At 42.7% G+C, this 19,861-nt stretch overlaps 2 protein-coding genes across 4 annotated transcripts in view; both read left to right on the plus strand.

Annotated features, from left to right (window-relative positions):
* Positions 1 to 5,512, plus strand: part of NDRG3 (NDRG family member 3) — a 69,690-nt gene extending 64,178 nt beyond the window's left edge. For 2 of the 3 annotated variants that reach the window (XM_027867205.1, XM_027867206.1), the window contains 3 exons: positions 1,339 to 1,374; positions 1,460 to 1,511; positions 3,976 to 5,512. In XM_027867205.1, coding sequence (XP_027723006.1) covers positions 1,339 to 1,374; positions 1,460 to 1,511; positions 3,976 to 4,154 — 267 coding nt within the window. In that variant the 3' untranslated portion in view covers positions 4,155 to 5,512. Of the gene's footprint in view, positions 1 to 1,338; positions 1,375 to 1,459; positions 1,512 to 3,956 lie in introns of all 3 variants that reach the window. The other variant, XM_027867207.1, reaches the window with a different exon arrangement.
* A 2,543-nt stretch (positions 5,513 to 8,055) lies between these two features.
* The window catches only part of SLA2 (Src like adaptor 2), a 39,808-nt gene continuing 28,002 nt past the window's right edge, over positions 8,056 to 19,861 (plus strand). The window contains exon 1 of the mRNA XM_027867303.1: positions 8,056 to 8,435. The gene's annotated coding sequence lies outside the window, so the exon portion shown is untranslated. The remainder of the gene's footprint in view (positions 8,436 to 19,861) is intronic.

Below are 19,861 nucleotides of genomic sequence, written 5' to 3' on the forward strand. Positions count from 1 at the left end.
CTCAGTGTCTATTCTGTTTTAATTGTGCCTCTATCTAGATTCTCTTTTTTGCTTTGGGGAATGACTAAACTCTGCTTATATGCTTAAAAGACCTAAGACAGTTTTCCTGGTACAGTTTGCCAAAATGTTGTGTCATCTAACCTTCCAGGTTAATGTCAGGTTAAAGGTAAGTCATGATCTTGAATAAGCCAGCCACTTCTGTTTTCCCCCCTCTTTGGAAGGTCCACACTCCCTTCCCTTCCTCTCAAAACAGGTGTTATCACAGAAATCTTGTCAAGTTGCTGAGATTAGACACACATGAGATGACTGAATGCAAAGACAGCAGGCAGCCCAGAGATTCTGGAGGAAGTCATCATCCAGGCAGTGTTCCAGAATGAAATCACATGATTCTAGAATGTGCAGCTCAGTCACAAAAACAAGCTTGCATTCCTGCAGTGCCTCAGGCTTTGCAAAAAACTTGCCTCAACAATGACCCTGTGAGACTGATGGCACAAATATTTTTGCCCCTGTTTTACAGATGAGAAAGCCAAGGAGGCCCAGATAAGTCTAATGACTTGCTAGTAATGAGAAGTCATTGGATTTGCTGTCAGTCCTTCAGACTCAAAAAAAAAAATCTTTCCACTTAATCACACTGCCTCTCCAGACACTGCCACACAGGGAATTGTCAAGGCCCTGAGGAAGGGAATGATAATAATAATGATAATTATAGTCAGCACGCACATATGTATGTGTGTCTATCCCCGTTTTACAGGTAGGGAAACTGAGGCAAGCAGGTTAAATGACTTGCCCAGAGTCACACAGCTAGTAAATATCTGAGGTCAGATTTGAATTTGAGTCTTCTTGACTCTAGGCCTGGCACTCGACCACTGTGCCACCAGCTGCCTGAACCAAATTTTGTTGATGTTTTTGCTTCTTTCCTGTTGCTTGTCACAGTGCCTTGCACATGGTAGGCCCTTACACCTGTTTCTTGAATGACTGGAGTGCCTTGCCTCAGGTTGCTTTGGTTTTAGCAATGAGTTTCTTCATCAAACGTTAAGACCACAGTTCGTGGTGGTAGTTAATCTTGTAAGCTCTGAGAGAAAACTGCTGTCCCAGGTCTGCAAGTTAGTCCCTGTGGTGTGCGAGCTCAGAAGGCTGGAGGCTGACTCTTTCAGATCCATCTCAGAGACTGTTCCTGGGCACGGTGGGGGACATGCGCCATTTGATTCAGCCAATCAGTAGTAGAACCCTAAAAGTGAACTCCCATCCCTTATTTGTTATGGGGATAGTGCAAGCATTGAATGTTGTAAGTTAAGAAGTATAAGCAGAGGGCTAACATACATATTTCTTTTTGTCTAGATGGCAGATTGCGGAGGGTTACCTCAAGTGGTTCAGGTATGAAGGCAAAAGATCATTTGGCTTTGCTTCCCACCGTCAATGGAGCTGTCTGAACTAATGTCTTCTCACTTTGCTCCCCTAGCCTGGGAAGCTGACCGAAGCCTTCAAATACTTTGTGCAGGGAATGGGCTATAGTAAGTAACACGCAGCTTTTGGTTTGGAGAAGTGTGAGAATTGTAGTCCCGTGCAGCGCTTGGTCCAGGGTGACGTCCAAAGAACCCCGGGCACGCAGCTGCAACACCCTGACCCAGGTGCTTTGTGCCTGTGCCTGTGCCAGGCCACAAGGCGAATTTGTTGCAACAGACGTTGATTCGTGTACGAGGCATAGTGCTGGGCCCAGAGGGTGCTATCACCTGGCCTTGAGGGAGTTTCCATTCTTCCATTCTGTCTGTGCACAGATAACAAAATACAAGGGGATCTGAGGAGGGAGCGAACACTCAAGGCTGGAGGGATCGGGGAAAGGCTTCATGGAGGAGGTGGCACCAATATTTTTAATCCATTGGTTATCCAGAATTTGTATTAAGTGCTCGAGTGTGGCAATGTACAAGCTCCATTATAGAGAAAGGCCCTGGGCCAGCTCAGAGAGCTTATTTGCTCAATAGTGTCCTACAATGTCATTCGTTATTTTAGGAAAAGAATCCAGTTTTGAACTCGGCACATCTTTTCAGAGTTAGAACTGATTCTTGACAAAGCACCTTAGCAGTCCAGCCTTTTTATTTTGCACATGAGGAAACTGAGTCCCAAGGAGGATAAGTGTCACTTGTTCCAGATCACGTAACTAAGAGGTGGTCACGTTCAATTTCCAACTAACCACTGTGGTACCATTATTAGTACCTACTTTCCACATTACAGAAACTCTTCTATGTTTGGGCCCTGCTTCAAGCAAGGGCTTTCCCAGGGAACGTGTCCTCTCTGCCTCTGGGAGCACCCCTGTGTGACGGTGTGGTCTTAGAGAGAACATAGGAGTGGGCGTTTTCAGCACAGACGGACCAAACCTGGTTCCTCTGGGAGTTTTGACCAGAAATGCCCAAAAGCATTTGAGACAGCAGCTGTCAGGGCATTGGACCATGACCCAGCAGAATGCTTGGCAAGACCCTGTCTGGTCTGGGGTCATTATGGAGCCAAACCCAGAACCATTTCCATGGGGTTTTACATTAAGATCTGGGTTTTCTTTGCCTATCCATTTTTCTGCCCCTTTTCTTAGGGGACAGTAAACTTGTCAATCCCCCTTTTCGCCAACTTCTCCTTTTAATTCTGATATAAAACTTTGTGACTATAGGGAATAGGAAAATAATTTCCTTTTCATTTGGATGAGAGAAGAAATATCTGAGAGGCCATTTGAAAAGCATCAAGCTTGAAAGTAACATTAATAACTAAGAACCAAACTGTTGTTCTGCTTTTTAGTAAGCAGCCTAGAAGGCATTTTAAGGTAACTAACGCACCTTTTCCTATATCCCCTCCTGCTTCCAGTCCCGTATGTGCAGCTCAGCCACTTGAGCACCGAGTCAGGTACCTCCCTCCGTGCCAGCCTTTGCCCTCTCCTCCCAGCAATGCTCTCCTGGCCGCCTTGGCTGCCTGCAGCATGTTAGCAGTCTTTCTGTGCAGTGGGAGCCCGATAGAACGAGGCTCATTCCATCCCTAAGTCAGTCATTCTTCTGGCTCTGACCCCTCCACTGGATAGCAGAAGGGATGGAGGGGAGGGGTGTGACAGGAGAGAGGCCAGTGGTCCTGGCAGCAGCAGTACCAGCCACTTTCTGGCTTTTAGAAGGCCAGAGGTCCTCTTCTACCCACTGTAAGGCCATTCCCATGGCTCCCCGCTCCTTGAAATGAGACCCTCATTCTAGAGAACAGGATAGCCTGTGGTGGTAGAAATTGGAAGCCATTTTCCTGGGGCCATGGCTCTACCTCTGAAATCTCATGTCCAGAGAGTGATAGGCTCCCAAACCTAAGGAAGATCCAAGAGTCATTGAGGGCGATGCTGGCTGCAGACCTTGCTGTGCCAGTTGTGGGAAGGCGCTGCCCTTGTTTTGGCGTTAGGGACGCAGCAGGAGTCAGAGCTCTGACCTCTCCTTGGCGTCCATCCCTGCTCTCCCTCTTCTAGGTCAGATTACCACTTCTGTTCTCCCAGTTCTCTTGTCTGGATACCCCTATACCACTGGTGGTTGTCACACCCATCTAGACCTACGTTGTATCGGGCTTGTGCTGTATTTGTGAAACTGTGACTTAGACTTACGTGTTTCTTTTCTTTGATTTAGTGTTGCATGTACCCACAGGTTTGAGTTCCCTAGAAGTAGTCCCCAAACCTCCTTCCTACTGCTCCTTGTTTGAATGGTTTGGGAACATCTGAAAAACTAGACTCTCTGATACTGCTGCTCCCTTGGGCCACCAGAGCTCTGGGGTGACCAGCACTGCTCTACACGTCCTCCCTCCTCGGGTGGGCAGCTCAGAAGAGTCCTGAGATTTGTGTGACTCTCTAAGGATCCTTTGGGGTGCAGTAGGAACAAGCTAGTTGAGACACCAACCCAGGGCCGTTTGTCCCTCTCAAGAAGGCTGAGTCACGCTAACACTCAATCTTTCAGTCCTTTGATTCTCTTGCAGTACCAGCAGCCAGTATGACGCGGCTTCTGCGATCACGCACCCACTCCACGTCCAGCATAGGCTCTGGAGAGAGTGTCTACAGCCGGTCTCTCACCAGCACGCAGTCAGAAGGAACCCCAGGAACCCTTGAGCCAGCTGACATCCTGGACAGGCCACAGACCATGGAGGTGTCCTGCTAAGCAGATGCGCCTCTCCTGGACCCCTCCAAGACCTCCCCCGACTGACCAGCCCCATAATATAGCATTTCATCCAGCAAACTGGCATTTACTGTCCTCACTCATTGCATGGTCACTTGTAACCTCTTCATTAGCCTGGATTGATGGTTCTTTTAGCCTTTCTTTTGTACATACCCAGTGATCCCCACACGGTCACCATAACATTCCAGTCTTAGCAGATACGTCCTTCCCTGTGCTTTCTCAACTATTTATCAGATAAGATTCTCTGATCCTGGTTCTCTATATGTGTGTGTGTATGTGTATGTGCGTGCGCGTGTGCATAGTTCTATGAATTTAGAATCGCTTTCTTGTTAAGCTTCTGCAAAGGAAAAAAAAGGGACTTGTTTTTTCCTTTCTGTTTTCAGGGGAGAAAACACAGAATCAAGTTTGTTTGGCCAGGCCGATGAGTTTTCTTGTGCTATGTAGCTCTCATTTTGGTTCAGTTGGTTTGCAAGCTTACTTGGATTCAGAGTAGTGCTGAGGAATGTAAAAGGTCAAAATGAGTATTCGTACCTCTCCCTCTTAAGGATAAAGGGAAACCCTCTTGCACATAGAGGAAAGGGAGGCCGGCCTGGTGCTTCAGTTCAAATGAATCCACATACACTATTTATTCTACAGCCAAATAAAAAGGGAGCAAAATATTCTCCACCGAGAATCTATGAGCAGTGGCAGTTCTGATACAGAGTGGAGTTTTAAACTGCACATATGGTTTAATTGCCAGACTCTTTTGCTGCAGAAATATTGAAAGCAAAATGCAGAGCGCTTCCTCTCCAGGGCCCAAAGAGGCGTGGAGACTCACCTGGCCCTCACCTGCTGCTGCAGGGCAGAAGGGTCTGCCATTCAAACAACTCATTAAGAAGCCCTTGTGTGGATGGTGAGGGGCTCATCTCAAAAGAATCCAGTCCAGCTCTTCCCAAAGCGAGCAGGAAGCAGTTCTGTGGATGAAGGGAGTTCTGTAGGCATTATCATGGTACACTAATATCACTGTGTTCTGGCAGACCTTATGCGAGCTCCATTAAAAATGACATTAAACAATTGTCTGAAAGATCCTTTGCCTTGTGAACTCCCTTTTTGTGAGAGGGAAGGTGCCTCCAAGGGAAAGTCTCCACCCGGATCTCACATGGAGAGAGCCTCAGTGCCAGGGCCCTGGCCTGGCCTTCTCAGCGACAAACTCTTTGTTTAGTTGGCTCGGTGCTGAGTTGGGGGGTGCAAGGGCTCTTGGGGGTAGATTGCTCTAAACTGCAGAAATAGACAAGAAGCCGCTGTGCTAGAGTACAACTTTTTACAAATTATTAAATAAAGCTGTATATGTCTCATTGTTACTCTGATTGCATTGCCATTATTTCCCTCACTAAGACAATAAGGGTTTAGAATCCACTTGTGAATAGCTTATTTTGTGTGGTGGTGATGACAGGAGGAGGAGGAAGGAAGGTTGAATTGACTGTGTTTAGCATCATTTTTTCCTAATTCTCAGCAACCCCTAGAACTTGCAAAAGCAAATCCCTCCCCCCTCCCCAAGACTTCTACTCCAGAGGATCCACAGGGGACCCCTGCTCTGTGCAAGGCCCTGTGCCGGACAGTGGGAATGGAGGACGTGACTAATGTATGGAAAACACTCCCCGGGCATCTAAGCTGCCCTGTCACCCTAAAATACATCTTGGAAGGCAGTTTATGCGTGGAGTGTGGCAAAGACCGTGCACGCTGCAGGAAGCTGAGAGGTCACAGGCCTGTGGGCCAGGGCTTAGCTATAAAGTTAACATATGGCCACAGATGACATCTTTTCATCCATGCCTCAAGGCCTCTACAGATACATGTTATCTTCAGATCTCACAATTACCTGGTCTGTGGTGGCCGAAACAGCACTTTCCCCTGTTTCCCCTTAGGGGCAGATCTGCTGGCCCTGCCTTCTGGTGTTGAGTAGGCAGGAAGCTAAATGGTGTTCAGGGGAACATGGGTGTGGGTGAGTTATGAATATTGTGGTCAGTGAGATCGGACAGGGTGTAGAGCACTTCTTGGGGTGGGGAGCAGGGGAAGGGGAGGTGAGATTTAGCCAGTGGGGCATCTTATGTAGGAGAAATAAATGTTAACAGTCACCATCTCATTCTGTCAAGCCTAGTATAGCTACCGTAGACCCTAGGCCCTAAATCTAGGCAGGTTTGGGTCCATGGTGCTACCAGCCCTCCCACTACATAGAAGGGTGAAATGAGATCAGGAGAAGCCAGAAGGTGAACTTGTGCTTTCAGGCACTTGTTCCTCGATGGACTACCTTCCCAAAAAACTAGGTAGAGGGAAGAAGGGAATAAGTCTAAAGCACTGACTGTGTCAGGCCTTGTGCTAAGTGTTTTTATCAATATTGAGGTAGGGGCTAGTCTCCCCATTTTTATGGTGGGGAAACTGAGGCAGATAGGCTAAGTTACTTGTTCAGGGTCACAGCTAATAAGTGCATGTGTCCGAGGCCAGATCTGAACTCGGGTTTTCCTGGCTCCTACACTGTCCATCTTGCCACCTAACTGCTTCTAGGTGAGGTTGAGTAGGTATGAACATTCTTGCTTCTCTTTTTGAAGATAAGAAAATTGGATCCCTTTTGTGATTTCTTGTTGAGAATAAACTTCCATATCCATTGACTCCTTATGATAAATTCCTTTAACTTTAAACTTAAAAATCTTGACTTTATCTACAAAAGAGAGATTGGAAGGGGCAGCAGGGGTATTGAAAAAAGGAATTGGTAGGAACCAGTGATGAATTAGATCCTCCACTGTTGGTGCCAGTAACACATACAGATATTTCAGGATAAAAGAGATCTAAGCAAGAAATTGCTGCAGAAAACAATTTAAGTCAGAGTTGACCTTCAAGGTCATCTTGCCCAGCCTCCCCCGCCAAGTGGATGAACCCCGTCGGGTGCCCTGGTGAGTGGTCATCTAGCCTGTACTTGAACATCTAGGATGATGGCTAGTCCATTTTTGTTAGCTCTCTGTTAGAAGGTTGTCCCTGATACTGGATTCTGCTTTTCTTCTGTTTCTACCCATTGGCCCTGGTTCTCTGGAGCTAAGCTAAATAAATCCACTGCCTCTGTCACATGTATATGGAGCAAATATCACTGAGAAGCACCGAGTCCTTGAAACATTTTAGTGTTAATAGTGTATTTCATCATTTCAATCTTGTCTGACTTTTTGTTCCTCCATTTGGGGTTTTCTTGGCAAAGATACTGGAGTGCTTTGCCATTTCCTTTAGCTCATTTTACAGATGAGGAAACTGAGGTAAGCAGGGCAAAGTGACTTGCCCAGGGTCACAGCTAGTAAATGACTGAGGCTGGATTTGAACTCGGGTCTTTCTGACTGCAGGCCCCGCACTCTACCCATGCTGCCCCAAAGATAATGGTAATTAACATTCATATGGTACTTTTAAGATTTGCATCTAGCTTTATATAGTTACTTCATTTGCTCCTTACAATTCTACTATAGAGGTTAGGTGACTTGCCCAGAGTCCTACAACTAGTAATAGGTCTGAGGCAGGATTTGAACCCGGGTCTCCCTGCCTCCAAGGATATCTGTCCACTATACCACCTAGTATCCAATAATAGTATATAGTGTATAGACAGGTACAGAAGAATTATTTTTGTTAAGACATAAAAGGGTTCATTTATTTATTTGGCCAAAATTAAGGCCCGGTATCCCACATCTATCAATTGTGCTTTTGTCCTTTGGGCAATATTGCTTCCTAGCTTAGCTTTGTGCTCCCTAAATAAGACCACTCCACACAATGAGATGTGTTGCTTTGGGCTCATGGCTAGGGTGATACTTTCTCCTCCAGAACAGGAACTTGCTGGTGCTTCTTAGGCTATGTGCTGTCGTCAGAGGAAACCAGTGGTTCTGAGAATCACCAAGTCTGCAATGTCTACTAAACACTCAAAGGAACCCTCCTCCATCTGCTGCACATCTTGAAAGGAGAGCTTTAGGGGTTTACACAGGTTCTAGGGCTCCCAGCCCAGAAGGACCAAGCTTAAAAGGTCTTCCCAGACTCGGATCCACAAGAAACCATCTGGACTGACCCTCACAGGCGAAGCCACAGGGACTGCCACAAGCTATCTCAATGTGGGGCCACCCCTAAACGTGCCCCGGCGTAGTGAAATCTGATGACCCAGTATAGGGACCCTGAAGGTCCACCCAGCCCTGTAAGAGAAACGGGTCCATCGATACCCTGTAGCACCTTAAGGTCGTCTCAGTATTCAATGACAATGAAATCTTGGTAAGTACATTTGGTTTGGATTATCAAATTAAAATGAGTGGGGGTTGAAAAGTACTGATTCCCTAGAATGGTCTCGTCTGATTTAGGTGATGGTATCTAGTTTCCTCTGGGGGACTTGGGATGTGGCAATCAAGGGAAAGCAGAGCAGGAGGAAGTCACACTGTCCAGACTTCAACAGATGGACTAGACCCTGAGCCACTGCCATTGGAGACACCGGAGTGGTGTCTGAATCCAAGGTCTCATGTTTCTCAAGGATTATGGTCTAGTATAGTAATTCCCATGATGCCCATTAATTGCCTTTTGTCACAACAAACATTTCTTGAGTGCCTACTGTGTTTTTGCATACTAGAGGAAGTACAAAGTTTCAGTAAGGTTTGGTCCCAGCCCTCATGGAAGTTACAGTCTAGTAGGAGCTAAAATAAACCATAATAATATACAAAATTATACAAGTACACCTGAAATTTGCAAGATAATGAGATCTATGGGAGAAGTCATCAATAGAGGATCAAGGAGAGTTTCCTGAAGGAGGTGTTGTTTAAATTTGACTTCGAAGGATGGGTTGAAATTCATCTGAAGAAGTAGATATTGCATACTAGACACAGGGTACAGAACGAGCAAAGGTTCAGACAGCCTGGTTAGAATTAGTTTTCCATTTTGGCTTGGGACAAAGTAATATGACCAGAAAGGAAGCATAACCTCCAATTGTGGGAGTCTTTGAATGCCAGTTACAGAAATGTGAAACTTGCTGATAAAATTAATTTTAAGGCCATAGAGGCACTGAAGATTTTTGAGCCTCGTGAGTAGTGACACAAACAGATCTATACATAAGAAAGATTATTCTAACAACATTAGCAAACATGGGATAAAGAGAGAAGAGAAGAGAAGGAGAAAAATTAGTCTAGGGTCTGTTGAATTGTTCTGGGGCATCAGTGGAATTGAAGGGTATGAATTCAAAATAGGGAATCAACAGGATTTGGTAACTAGATTCGATTCCATTCCATCGTAAGCACCTACTGTGTATCAGGCACTGCACCAGGTAATAGGGCTACAAAGACAAAAACCAACCATCCCTGTTCTTAGAAAGTCTATTTGTGACAACACATACAAGTAAAAATAAAATATATACAACATAAATACTTGTGGGGTTTTTTCCTTTTGTTTTGGAGAGGCAAGTATACCAATTGCTAAGAGGATAAGGAAAGGAGGTGATACTTGAGCTTAAAGGGATCTTGGAATTGCAGAAGCCAGGTGAGGAGGGTGAGCATTCCAGGCAAGGGAAACAGCCCATGCAAAGCCCCAGAGACAGAAGATGCAGGATACTGCATGTTCAAGTTCCAGTGTGGCTGGAACATAGATTGGGGGAAGGTTGGGGAGTAATGTATAATCATCCTGGAAAGATACATTGGGGTCAGATTGTGGAAGGCTTTAAATGTTAAATAGGATCCTTATTTTACCCTAGAGGCAATAGGGAGCCACTGAAGGGAATCTTCTTGAGCGAAGGAGTGATCTGGTCAGACTTGTATTATAGGAATGGCATTTTGGATGGTTTGAGGAGATAGTCTGGTTTGGAATATATTGAGCTTGAGATGCCTATATGATGTCCACCAGATATCAGATGTCCGTCGGCCAGTCGGCATTGTGGTCCTGAAGTTCAGGAGAGAGATGAGGGCTGAATATGTATATTTGAGAAGCATGTACCTAGAAATTGCAGTTGAATCCATGAAAACTGAAGTCATCAAGAGAAAGAGCAGAGAAGTTAAGAGGACCCAGGAAGAGACCTTTGGGAGACACACTTTGGAGTTAGGAAATGAATGATAATCCTGCAAAGGAGACTGGGGAGATTTCAAGAGACCAAGAGGAGAATCAGGAGAAAACAATGTCAGGAAAACTCAGGAAGGGTATTCAAAGAGGGATGTTCAATAGTATCAGATACTTTAGAGGCCGTATAGCAGAACGGTTACAGCACTTGATTTGTAGCGAGGAAGGCATGAGTTCTAATCCTGGCTCAGACACTTAGTAGCTGTGTGACCCTGGAAAGGTCCCTTAACTATTCAACCTCAGCTTCCTCATCTCTAAAATGGGCATAATGATAGCACCTACTTCACAGGATTCTTATGAGGATATACAAACCTTAAAGTGCTATAAAAATGTTGGCTATTGTTATTACTAAATGTCCCAAAGAGGTCTAGAAGGATGAGGCCTGAAGAAACTACCCATGTGATCTTGGAGAAGTCACTTCACCCCTACAGGCCTCAGTTCCTCATCCATAAAATACGGAATTGAAAGCAGTGTAGTGCAATGAATAGAGTGCTGGACTGGAAGTCAGGAAAACAGGTTCAGATCCCACCACTTAATAACTATGCAACTGTGAGTAAATCACAACCTCTCTGAGCCTCAGTTTCCTCATCTGTAAAATAGGATCAAACTAGATGGCCTCTAGGATCCTTTCCAGCTATAAGTTTAATGATCATATGAAAAGGGCACTGGATTTTGCAATAAAGAGATTATTGGTGGAATGAGGTAATAAAACTATTTCTTTTTACAGATGATATGATGATATACTTGGAAAATCCTAAAGACTCAATTGAAAAGTTAATTGAAATAATTAATATCAGCAAAGTAGCAGGATATAAAGTAAACCTACATAAATCATCAGCATTCCTATGTATTACCAACAGGATCCTGCAGGAAGAGATAGCTAGAGATACCCCATTTAAAATAACTCTAGAAAGACAGTGTAAAATATCTGGGACTATACCTACCAAAACAAACCCAGAATCTATATGAACAAACCATAAAAAACTTAGTACACAAATAACATCAGATTTAAACATATGGAGAAATATTAATTGTTCATGGATAGGCGGGGCCAATATAATAAAAGTGACATTTTTCCCAAAACTAATCTATATATTCAATACCATCTCAATTAAATTACCAAAAAATTATTTTACACAGCTAGAAAAAGTAATAACAAAATTCATTTGGAAGAACAAAAGGTCAAGAATATCAAAGGAACTAATGAAAAAATGTAAAAATATAAAGATATAAAAAATGGTTTAGCAGTACTAGATCTTAAACTATATTATAAGGCAGTAATTATCAAAATGATGTGGCACTGGCTAAGAAATAGAAAGGTAGATCTAATGAAACAGAGTATATATACAATCTATAGTGGCAAACAAATATAGTTACCCAGTGTTTGACAAGTGTAAAGACCTAAGTTTTGGGGATAAGAATGCAATATTTGGTTTGTTTGTTTTTTTGCAAAGCAATCAGGATTAAGTGACTTGCCCAGGGTCACAGAGCTAGTAAGTATCAAGTGCATGAGTACGGATTTGAACTCAAGTCCTCCTGACTCCAGAGACTGGTGCTCCATCTACTGCACCATCTAGCTGTGCCTAAGAATGTATTATATGGTTAAAAAAAAAAATTGTTGGGAAAGCTAGAAAGCAGTCTGGCAGAAATTGGGCATAGACCAATATCTTACACCATTTACCAAGATAAGATCAAAATGAATACATGACCTAGATATAAAGGGAGATATTACAAGAATATTTGAAAAACATGGATCATATTACCTATCAGACTTATGGATTGGTGAACAATTTATGAACAAATGAGATAGTGTTGTGAGATATAAAATGGATAATTCTGATTATATTAAATTAAAAAGGTTTTGTACAAATAAAACAAATGTAGCCAAGATCAGAAGGAAAGCAGAAAACTGGGGGGGGGGGATTTTATAGATAAAGGTTTCATATCTCAAATATATAAAGAATTTTGTCAAATCTATAGAATGCGAGTCATTCCCCGAGTGATAAATGGTCAAAGGATATGAACAGGCAGTTTTTTGGATAAAGAAATCAAACAATTTATAGTCAGAGGGAAAAAATGCTCTAAATCATCATTGATTAGAGAAATGCAAATTGAAACAACTTTGAGAAATCATATTACACCTATCCACACTGGCTAAAATGATAGAAGTGGAAAGTGACAAATGTTAGAGAGGATGTGGAAAAATTGGGACCTTAATTCATTGTTGGTGGATCCGTGAGCCAATCCAACCATTTTGGAGAGAGATTTGGAATTATGCCCAAAGAGTTATTAACCTGCCTATACCCTTTGACCCAGTGGTACCTCTATTAGGTCTTTATCCCAAAAGGATTGGGGAAAATGGAAAAGAACCTACATGTTCTAAAATATTTATAGCAGCTCTCTTTGTGGTGGCAAAGAACTGGAAACTGCAGGGATGCTTGTCAATTGGGGAATGGCTGAACAAGTTGTGGTATATATGTTCATGATGAAATCTTACTCTGCTATGAGAAATGATGAATTCAATGATTTTAGAAAAGCATGGAGAGACCCCATGAAATAATGGAGAGTGAAATGAGCAAAACCAAGAGAGCATTGTATACAATAACAGCATTATTATTTTAAGAACAACTTTGAGCAACCAAGTCATTCTAACTAATATAAATACCCAACTTAACCTCAAAGATCCTATCAAGGAAGATACTGTTTGAATCCAGAAAGGAATATTGCTGTAGTATAGAAAGTGATGAGCTGGTTGATTTAGAAAAACATGGAAAGACTTGGATTCATGAAGGAAGATGCTATCCACTTTCAGAGAAACAGATGATAGGAGGAAATAAGCATAGTGCAGTCTTGTATATCTGTGTATGAGTGTATATGTGTATATATTTGTATGTTTATAGATATTTGTGTGTGTGTTTATCCACCCTTAATTGTAACCTTCTTTAGGATGCGGGGGAAGGGAGGGAGAAAAAAAATAAAGTAAAAAGTGCACAGCAGAGAACAAAAGAAAACCAGCAAGGAAGCAAAGAAAGGTTGGGTAGCTTTGAAAACAATGTGTATTATTTATTATATAGGTTTTCTTGAAATGGAAATTTATTATTTTACATTGAATCTTCTTATGGTCTGCCATGTTACATGGCACTGTTTCTTTTCTCATTTTGTATTTAAGTGTAAAATTTTAAAAAATTTAAGAGATTATTGGTGACCTTTGAGTTTCAGTTGAATGGTAGGGATAGAAGTCAATTGTAAGGAGTTGAGAAATGAATGGAAGATAAGACAGCCTAGGCAATAAATATAAGTGTTTGTTTTTTTTCCTAGGAGTTTGACTGTAAAAGGGAGGGATACTTGACAACAGCTTGAAGGGATAGTAGGTCAAGTGAAGGTTTTTTAAGCGTGGGGTTCTAATCTGGCCCCAAACACTTACTAGTTGTGTGACCCTGGACAAGTCACTTAACCTTGTTTGCCTCAATTTCCTCATCTGTAAAATGAGCTGGAAGGAAAAGGCAAACCACTCCAATATCTTTGCCAAGAAAATCTCAACAGTCAGACATGACTGAAATAACTCAACAACATGTCTGTAGGCGGCAGGAAAGGAGAAATAGAAAAATAAGAAGGCTGAACAGGGATGATCAAAGGGACAGCATCCCAAAGGAGATTGGAGGGGACGGGATCAAGGATACAAGCCAAAGAAAAGCGCCTCTCTTCCTCTTAAAGTGGAGCAAAGGAAGAGAGAATGAGGTATGGTGTGGACACGAGGTGCAGAATTGGAGAAGGGACACTCATGCTAATCTCCACTTTCTTGTGGAGAGAGGAGGTTTGAAGTAACAACTGTGGGAAGCAAATGGGATACAGTCAATCGGGGCAAAACGTGAAGAAGAAATCTAAGATCACCCCACGGCTACAGCCATGGGAGACCAGGCAAACTGTGGTGCCTTTGAGAGAAATAACCAAGTCAGAAGGAAGAGGAACTTCAAGGGGAGAAGATGATGAGTTCTATTTTGGATTTCTTTCTTTTTCAGTGAGGCAAGCGGGGTCAAGTGACTTACCCAGAGACACACAGCTAGGAAGTGTTGTCTGAGGCCAGATTTGAACTCGGGTCCTCCTGACTCCAGGGCTGGTGCTCCATCCACTGTGCCGCCTATCTGCCCCTTCATTTTGGATTTCTTGAGTTTGACATTGAGAGGCCCAGCTTGGTTCACTGGAAAGCATGCTAAGGGAAGGCTGTGGAGAAGGTCTATGGAGTCAGAGGACCCACATTCAAATTCCAGCTCCCCTGTGACCCTGAACAAGTACAGTTATCTCTTCCACATCATGGAGGTTAGGGGAACAGCACCCCTGAGATCTGGAAAATCCACGTAGAAGATTTTGGCCCTTCCTTTATACCAGAGAAGTGTGAATTTTTTCTTTTTCTTTTATGGGATGTTTACGGTACTTTATTGTAAAATTTGGGTTAAGTATTTGGTCATAGGCTCCGCGTTACCTGTTGGCCTTTGAGTGTTGTCTGTAGCTTCTGCAAAATTTGCATTTAATTTCTAATGCTGACCCATGATATAGTGAAACCAAGATGGGGAGAGTCTCGATATGGAAGGGATAACTAATCACTTTATTTCTCTGTGTTCGTCTATAAAATGAGAAAGCTGAACAGATGGCCTCCTAGGGCCCTTCTAGCTCAAAGTCTATGATCCTAGAACCTGAGATGTCCAGGTGGAATATATAAAACGTTCCTGACCCTCCTTTAAGGGTCGTAACTGTGAACAGGGTGTTTGATGATGTCCCTGTCTCTGACAGGACTAGAGGCAGCTCAGCCTGGCGGCAGAAATGACTGCTCACATCTTGTGCATCATCCAGAAAGTGATTTTTTTCTCTCTCCTAAGATAATGGGCAGCTACGTGGTGCAGTGGATAGAACATTGGGTCTGGAGTCGTGAGTTCAAATTTGACCTCAGACACTTCCTAGCTGTGTGACCCCAGGAAGGTCACTTAACCCTGTTTGATTCAGTTTCCTCATTTGTAAAATGAGCTAGAGAAGGAAATGTCAAACTACTCCAGTATCTTCGCCAAGAAAACCCCAAAGGGGTCACAAAGAATCAGACACGACTGAAACAACTGAGCAGCAACAACCATTTAAGATAGCAAGGTGTTTCACTCTCTATGAGCCTGAACTCAACTGTTTTTGAAACTGTTGACACATAACAGGATAAAACACAAAACCCTGCAAACAAAGTATCGGTGTGGATAGTGGAAAGCAAAATGTAATAAAATGAGTTCTAAGGATACTCCTTTCGCCACACTGTAAAAGGTTAGGGTTTGGGGTTGGGGTTGAGGGCTGGGTGGAGGAGTGAGGAAGACGGCAGGGGAGAAGGAAAAGAACAAGCATTTATTAAACACCTACTATGTACCAGGCACTGTGCTATGCCCTTTACAGCTATGATCCCATTTGGAGGGAACTGATCTCTAAGGTCCTTTCCAGCCCTAAAGTTCTGTGAGTTTTGAATCTTGCTGTTTTCTTAGCCCAGTCACTGACTTTTCTGTGTCCCAATTTCCTGGAAAGGTCATTTAGGCCTAAATGAGGATTGAGCTGGAACATCAAGGACCCTCCAGGTCTTCAATCCAGCCCTGATACTGTTGTGGCTTGTACTTCAAGGTTGCCTCTTCCCCTATTGATCAACCTTTCTTTCTTAAAAACAAAATGTTATTGATTTTTTTTGGTTTTTTACATCACCATAATTTTCCCCAGTATTTCCCCTCCCCCTCCTAAACTGCCATCCCATATAACAAATTTTTTTTTTTTAAAGAAGAAGAAGAAAGGAAAAATCAGCGTAACTGATTGATCAACCATTTTAAATGCTAAAAATTGCCTCCAAAATGTGCTTGGTTTGAGGGGAAGGGAGTGGACAGTCTACAGTGAGACCAAGGGCCTTAGACAAGGGTGAGGAGCTACGGCCTGGAGGCCTCATGTGGCCCTCTAGATCCTCAAGTGTGGCCCTTTGACTGAATCCAAACTTCACAGAACCAATCCCCTTAATAAAAGGATTTGTTCTGTAAAATTTGGACTCAATCAAAAGGCCACATGTGGCTTCAAAGCATCGAGTTCCCCACCCCTGGCCTTAGAGAACATTTAGGCTAAGGGTTGTTAGCCTTTTTTGAGGCATGGACCCCTTTGGCAGTCTGGTGAAGTCTATGGAGTCCTCAGAATAACTCTTTTTAAAAAGTCATCACTGATGCAGAGTGTATTGTACAGCCATTGACTTTTCATTAACAGCCAGTATGTGCACACCATGTGATAAAAAGGACAACAATAAAATAGTGGCCCTAAAGAAAGAAATGATCTGTTAGCACAGTTTTATTTTTTGTTGTTGCATCTAGAATAATAATTCCTCCTAACCTCCCAGAAATTAGAGGCTAAATAAAGCTACTTAAGTTTCCTTTTTTTAAAAAAAAATCATAACTGAAAGGAATGCTAAATTTCAGTTAGCTGTTAGTGAAAATAAAGATGTCATTTTTTCCACTTCTAAGTTCAAGGTTTCCCCCTGAAATCTACTCTGGTGAAGATCTAGGCTATTGCTTATATTTTACAGAAGAGGAAACTGAGGCCCAAACAGGGAAATTCCTTGCCCAAGATCACACAATGTTATTAACAGAACTGGGTCAAGAGCTCAAGGCTCCTGAAGCTCAGTTCAAGGTTCTTTCTATACAACTCAGATACAGAAAACCTCCAATCACCTCTGATCGCCTTGGAGATTTCCCCATCCTTCCCAACTTAACCAATCCTTCTCAGCCAACCTAAAAGATTGTTGCTGCACTTACCAGATGACTGAAATCTAAGATGAAATTTAATGGGTTTGAATGTGAAGTCTTGCATTTGGGTTAAAAAATATATATATCAATTGCAAAAGTACAGAAATCAGGAAGGGGGATGGGTAGGAAGAGATGTGGCCAGATCAGAGTGGTGGGGGAAAAATACCTTGAGGCTGAGGTTTTAGTGGACTGGAAACTATGAGTCAACAGAATAAATTGGAAGCCAAAAAAAAAAAAGTTAACTTCATTTTACACCACGGGAGTTCCCCACCTGGGGACATATATCGCCAAAGGGTACGAGAATCTTTTCAAGGGGGCATGGAAAATATTGGGTAAATAACTATATTGTTGTTGTTCAGTAGTTTTTCAGTTGTATCCAACCTTTGGGGTTTTCTTGGCAAGAATACTGGAGTGGTTTGCCATTTCCTTCTCCAGCTCATTTTACAGATGAGGAAACTGAGGCAAACAGGGTTAAGTGACTTGCCCAGGGTCATATATCTACTAAGTGTCTGAGGCCAGATTTGAACTCAGGAAAATGAGTCTTCCTGACTCCAGGCCCAGCGCTCTATCGACTGTGCCACCTAGCTGCCCCAAATAACTATATTATCCTAGTGAAATATTCTAAAAGTGGTAATGTTAATGAAAAAATATTACGGGCCCAAGAAAATTTTCTTTATGAAAAAATGAATCTATTTTCTTTCTTACAAATAGTAAGTTCTAGAATTTGTTTCCTTTAATATGGAATAAGAGAAGATTACTAAAAGTCAAGGGATATAGGGACCAAAAAACCAACCAAACAAACAAACCCAGTTGGAAACCCCTGCTACACAGCATAGATTACCTCAATGCAGATAATTCCAAGAGCCCTATATCCAAGCCTAACGTCTCTCCTGAGTCCTAGTTCTGCAAGATGCCTGTTGGACATGGATGTCCCCAAACAGAACTAATTCTCCTTCCATCCCATCCCCAAACCTTCCCCTTTGCCCGACTTCCCTGTTACTGTTGAGAACTCAACTATCATCCCAATCACCCGTTCTAGAAATCTCAGTGTCAGCCTGGACTCTTCTTTCACCCACATAGCCAATGGTGTCGTTTCTACCCTCATCCCCTTTCTCTCATCTGCTCCCTTCTGGACCTTCTTCACACAGACACACAATAGCCTTCTAATTCCAAGTCTCTCTTCACTCCAATCCATCATCCACACTGCTGCCCAAAGAGATTTTCCTCACGGGAAGGTCCGACCAGGACGTGCCTCTGTTCGATAAAATCCAGTGGCTCCCTATTACCTCCAGGGTCAAATATAGCCTTCTGTTTTGACATTCAAAGCTCTCTACAACCTGGCCCCTTCCTGCTTTTCCAGTGTTCTTTCTCTCCTCCACAGACTCCACGATCTAGCTGCCCGCCTCTCTTTGCCATCCTTTTACACACGGCATCCTCCTCTCTAGGTCCTCTGCCTTTGCGCTGAATGTCACCCTACCTAGAGTGCTCTTCCTGCCCACTCTAACCTCTTGACCTCCTACAAGATTCAGCTCAAACGCCACCACCCATAGGGACCTTTCTGGTCCCCTCAATTTGAACCTTCCCTTATAAAATGACCTTGCTCATCTCTGTATGTTTCTCAAAGTACATGTCTCCTTCATTCATATAGCAGCTCTGAGAAATCACGGTCTGTTTGTATTTCTACCTTTCTTTATATCCTCAGCACTTAACCCACTGCCTAGCAAACAATAATTATTTATTTTTTTAAATTTATTTTGAATTATCAATAATCACTTCCATAGGCTTTTGAGTTTTAAATTTTTCTCCCCCTCCCTTCCCACCTCCCTCCCCAAGATGGCACGCAATCTGATATAGGTTATACATATACATTTCTATTAAACATATTTTCACATTAGTGATATTGTAAGTAAGAATTAGAACCAGTAGGAGGAACCACCAGAAAGAGAAAACAAAATACAACAGAAGAAAAAAAATAGCAAATAGTATGCTTCGATCTGCATTCAAACTCCATAGGTTGGGTAAATAGCATTTTTCATCATGAGGCCTTTGGAGATGTCTTAGATCCTTGTATTACTAAGAAGGGTTAAGTCTATCAATATTAGTCATCACACAACGTGGCTATTACTGTGTACAACGTTCTCCCGGTTCTGCTCACTTCACTCAGCGTCAGACCATACAAGTCTTTACAGGTTTTTCTGAAGTCAGCCTGTTCATCATTTCTTATAGCACAATAGTATTCTATTACATTCATAATACCATGACTTGTTCCCCAATTGATGGGCATCCTCTCAATTTCCAATTCTTTGCCACCACAAAAAGAGCTGCTATAAATATTTTTGTATACGTGGGTCCTTTTCCCATTTGTATAATCTCTCTGGGATATAGCAAAGACACCAGCAAAGATTACTATAATATACCATTTTACAAGATAATTGTATAATAGAAGTACAAAGTGCTTTATGAGGTCCAAAGGGGAAGGAAATTGCTGAAAGGGAGGAATGAAGGAAGGTTTCACAGAGAAGGTAGAATTTGAGTTGATCTTTGAGGATGGATAGGAATTCAACAGACAAATGGGAAGGGAAAGGAATTCTAGGCATTGCTAATATAGGTAGGAGAACACAAGACATTTCAGGAGATATAGAGGAAGACCTGAGTTCAAATTCAGCCTCAGACACTTCCTAGCTGTGTGACTCTGGGCAAGTTACTTAACCCTGTTTGCCTCAGTTTCCTCATATGTGGAATGAGTTAGAGAAGGAAATGACAAACCACCCCAATATCTTTGCCGAGAAAACCCCAAATGGGGTCACAAAG

Source organism: Vombatus ursinus, unplaced genomic scaffold, assembly GCF_900497805.2.
Source record: "Vombatus ursinus unplaced genomic scaffold, bare-nosed wombat genome assembly UNPS02014785.1, whole genome shotgun sequence".
In the NCBI taxonomy this organism is placed as follows: domain Eukaryota; kingdom Metazoa; phylum Chordata; class Mammalia; order Diprotodontia; family Vombatidae; genus Vombatus; species Vombatus ursinus.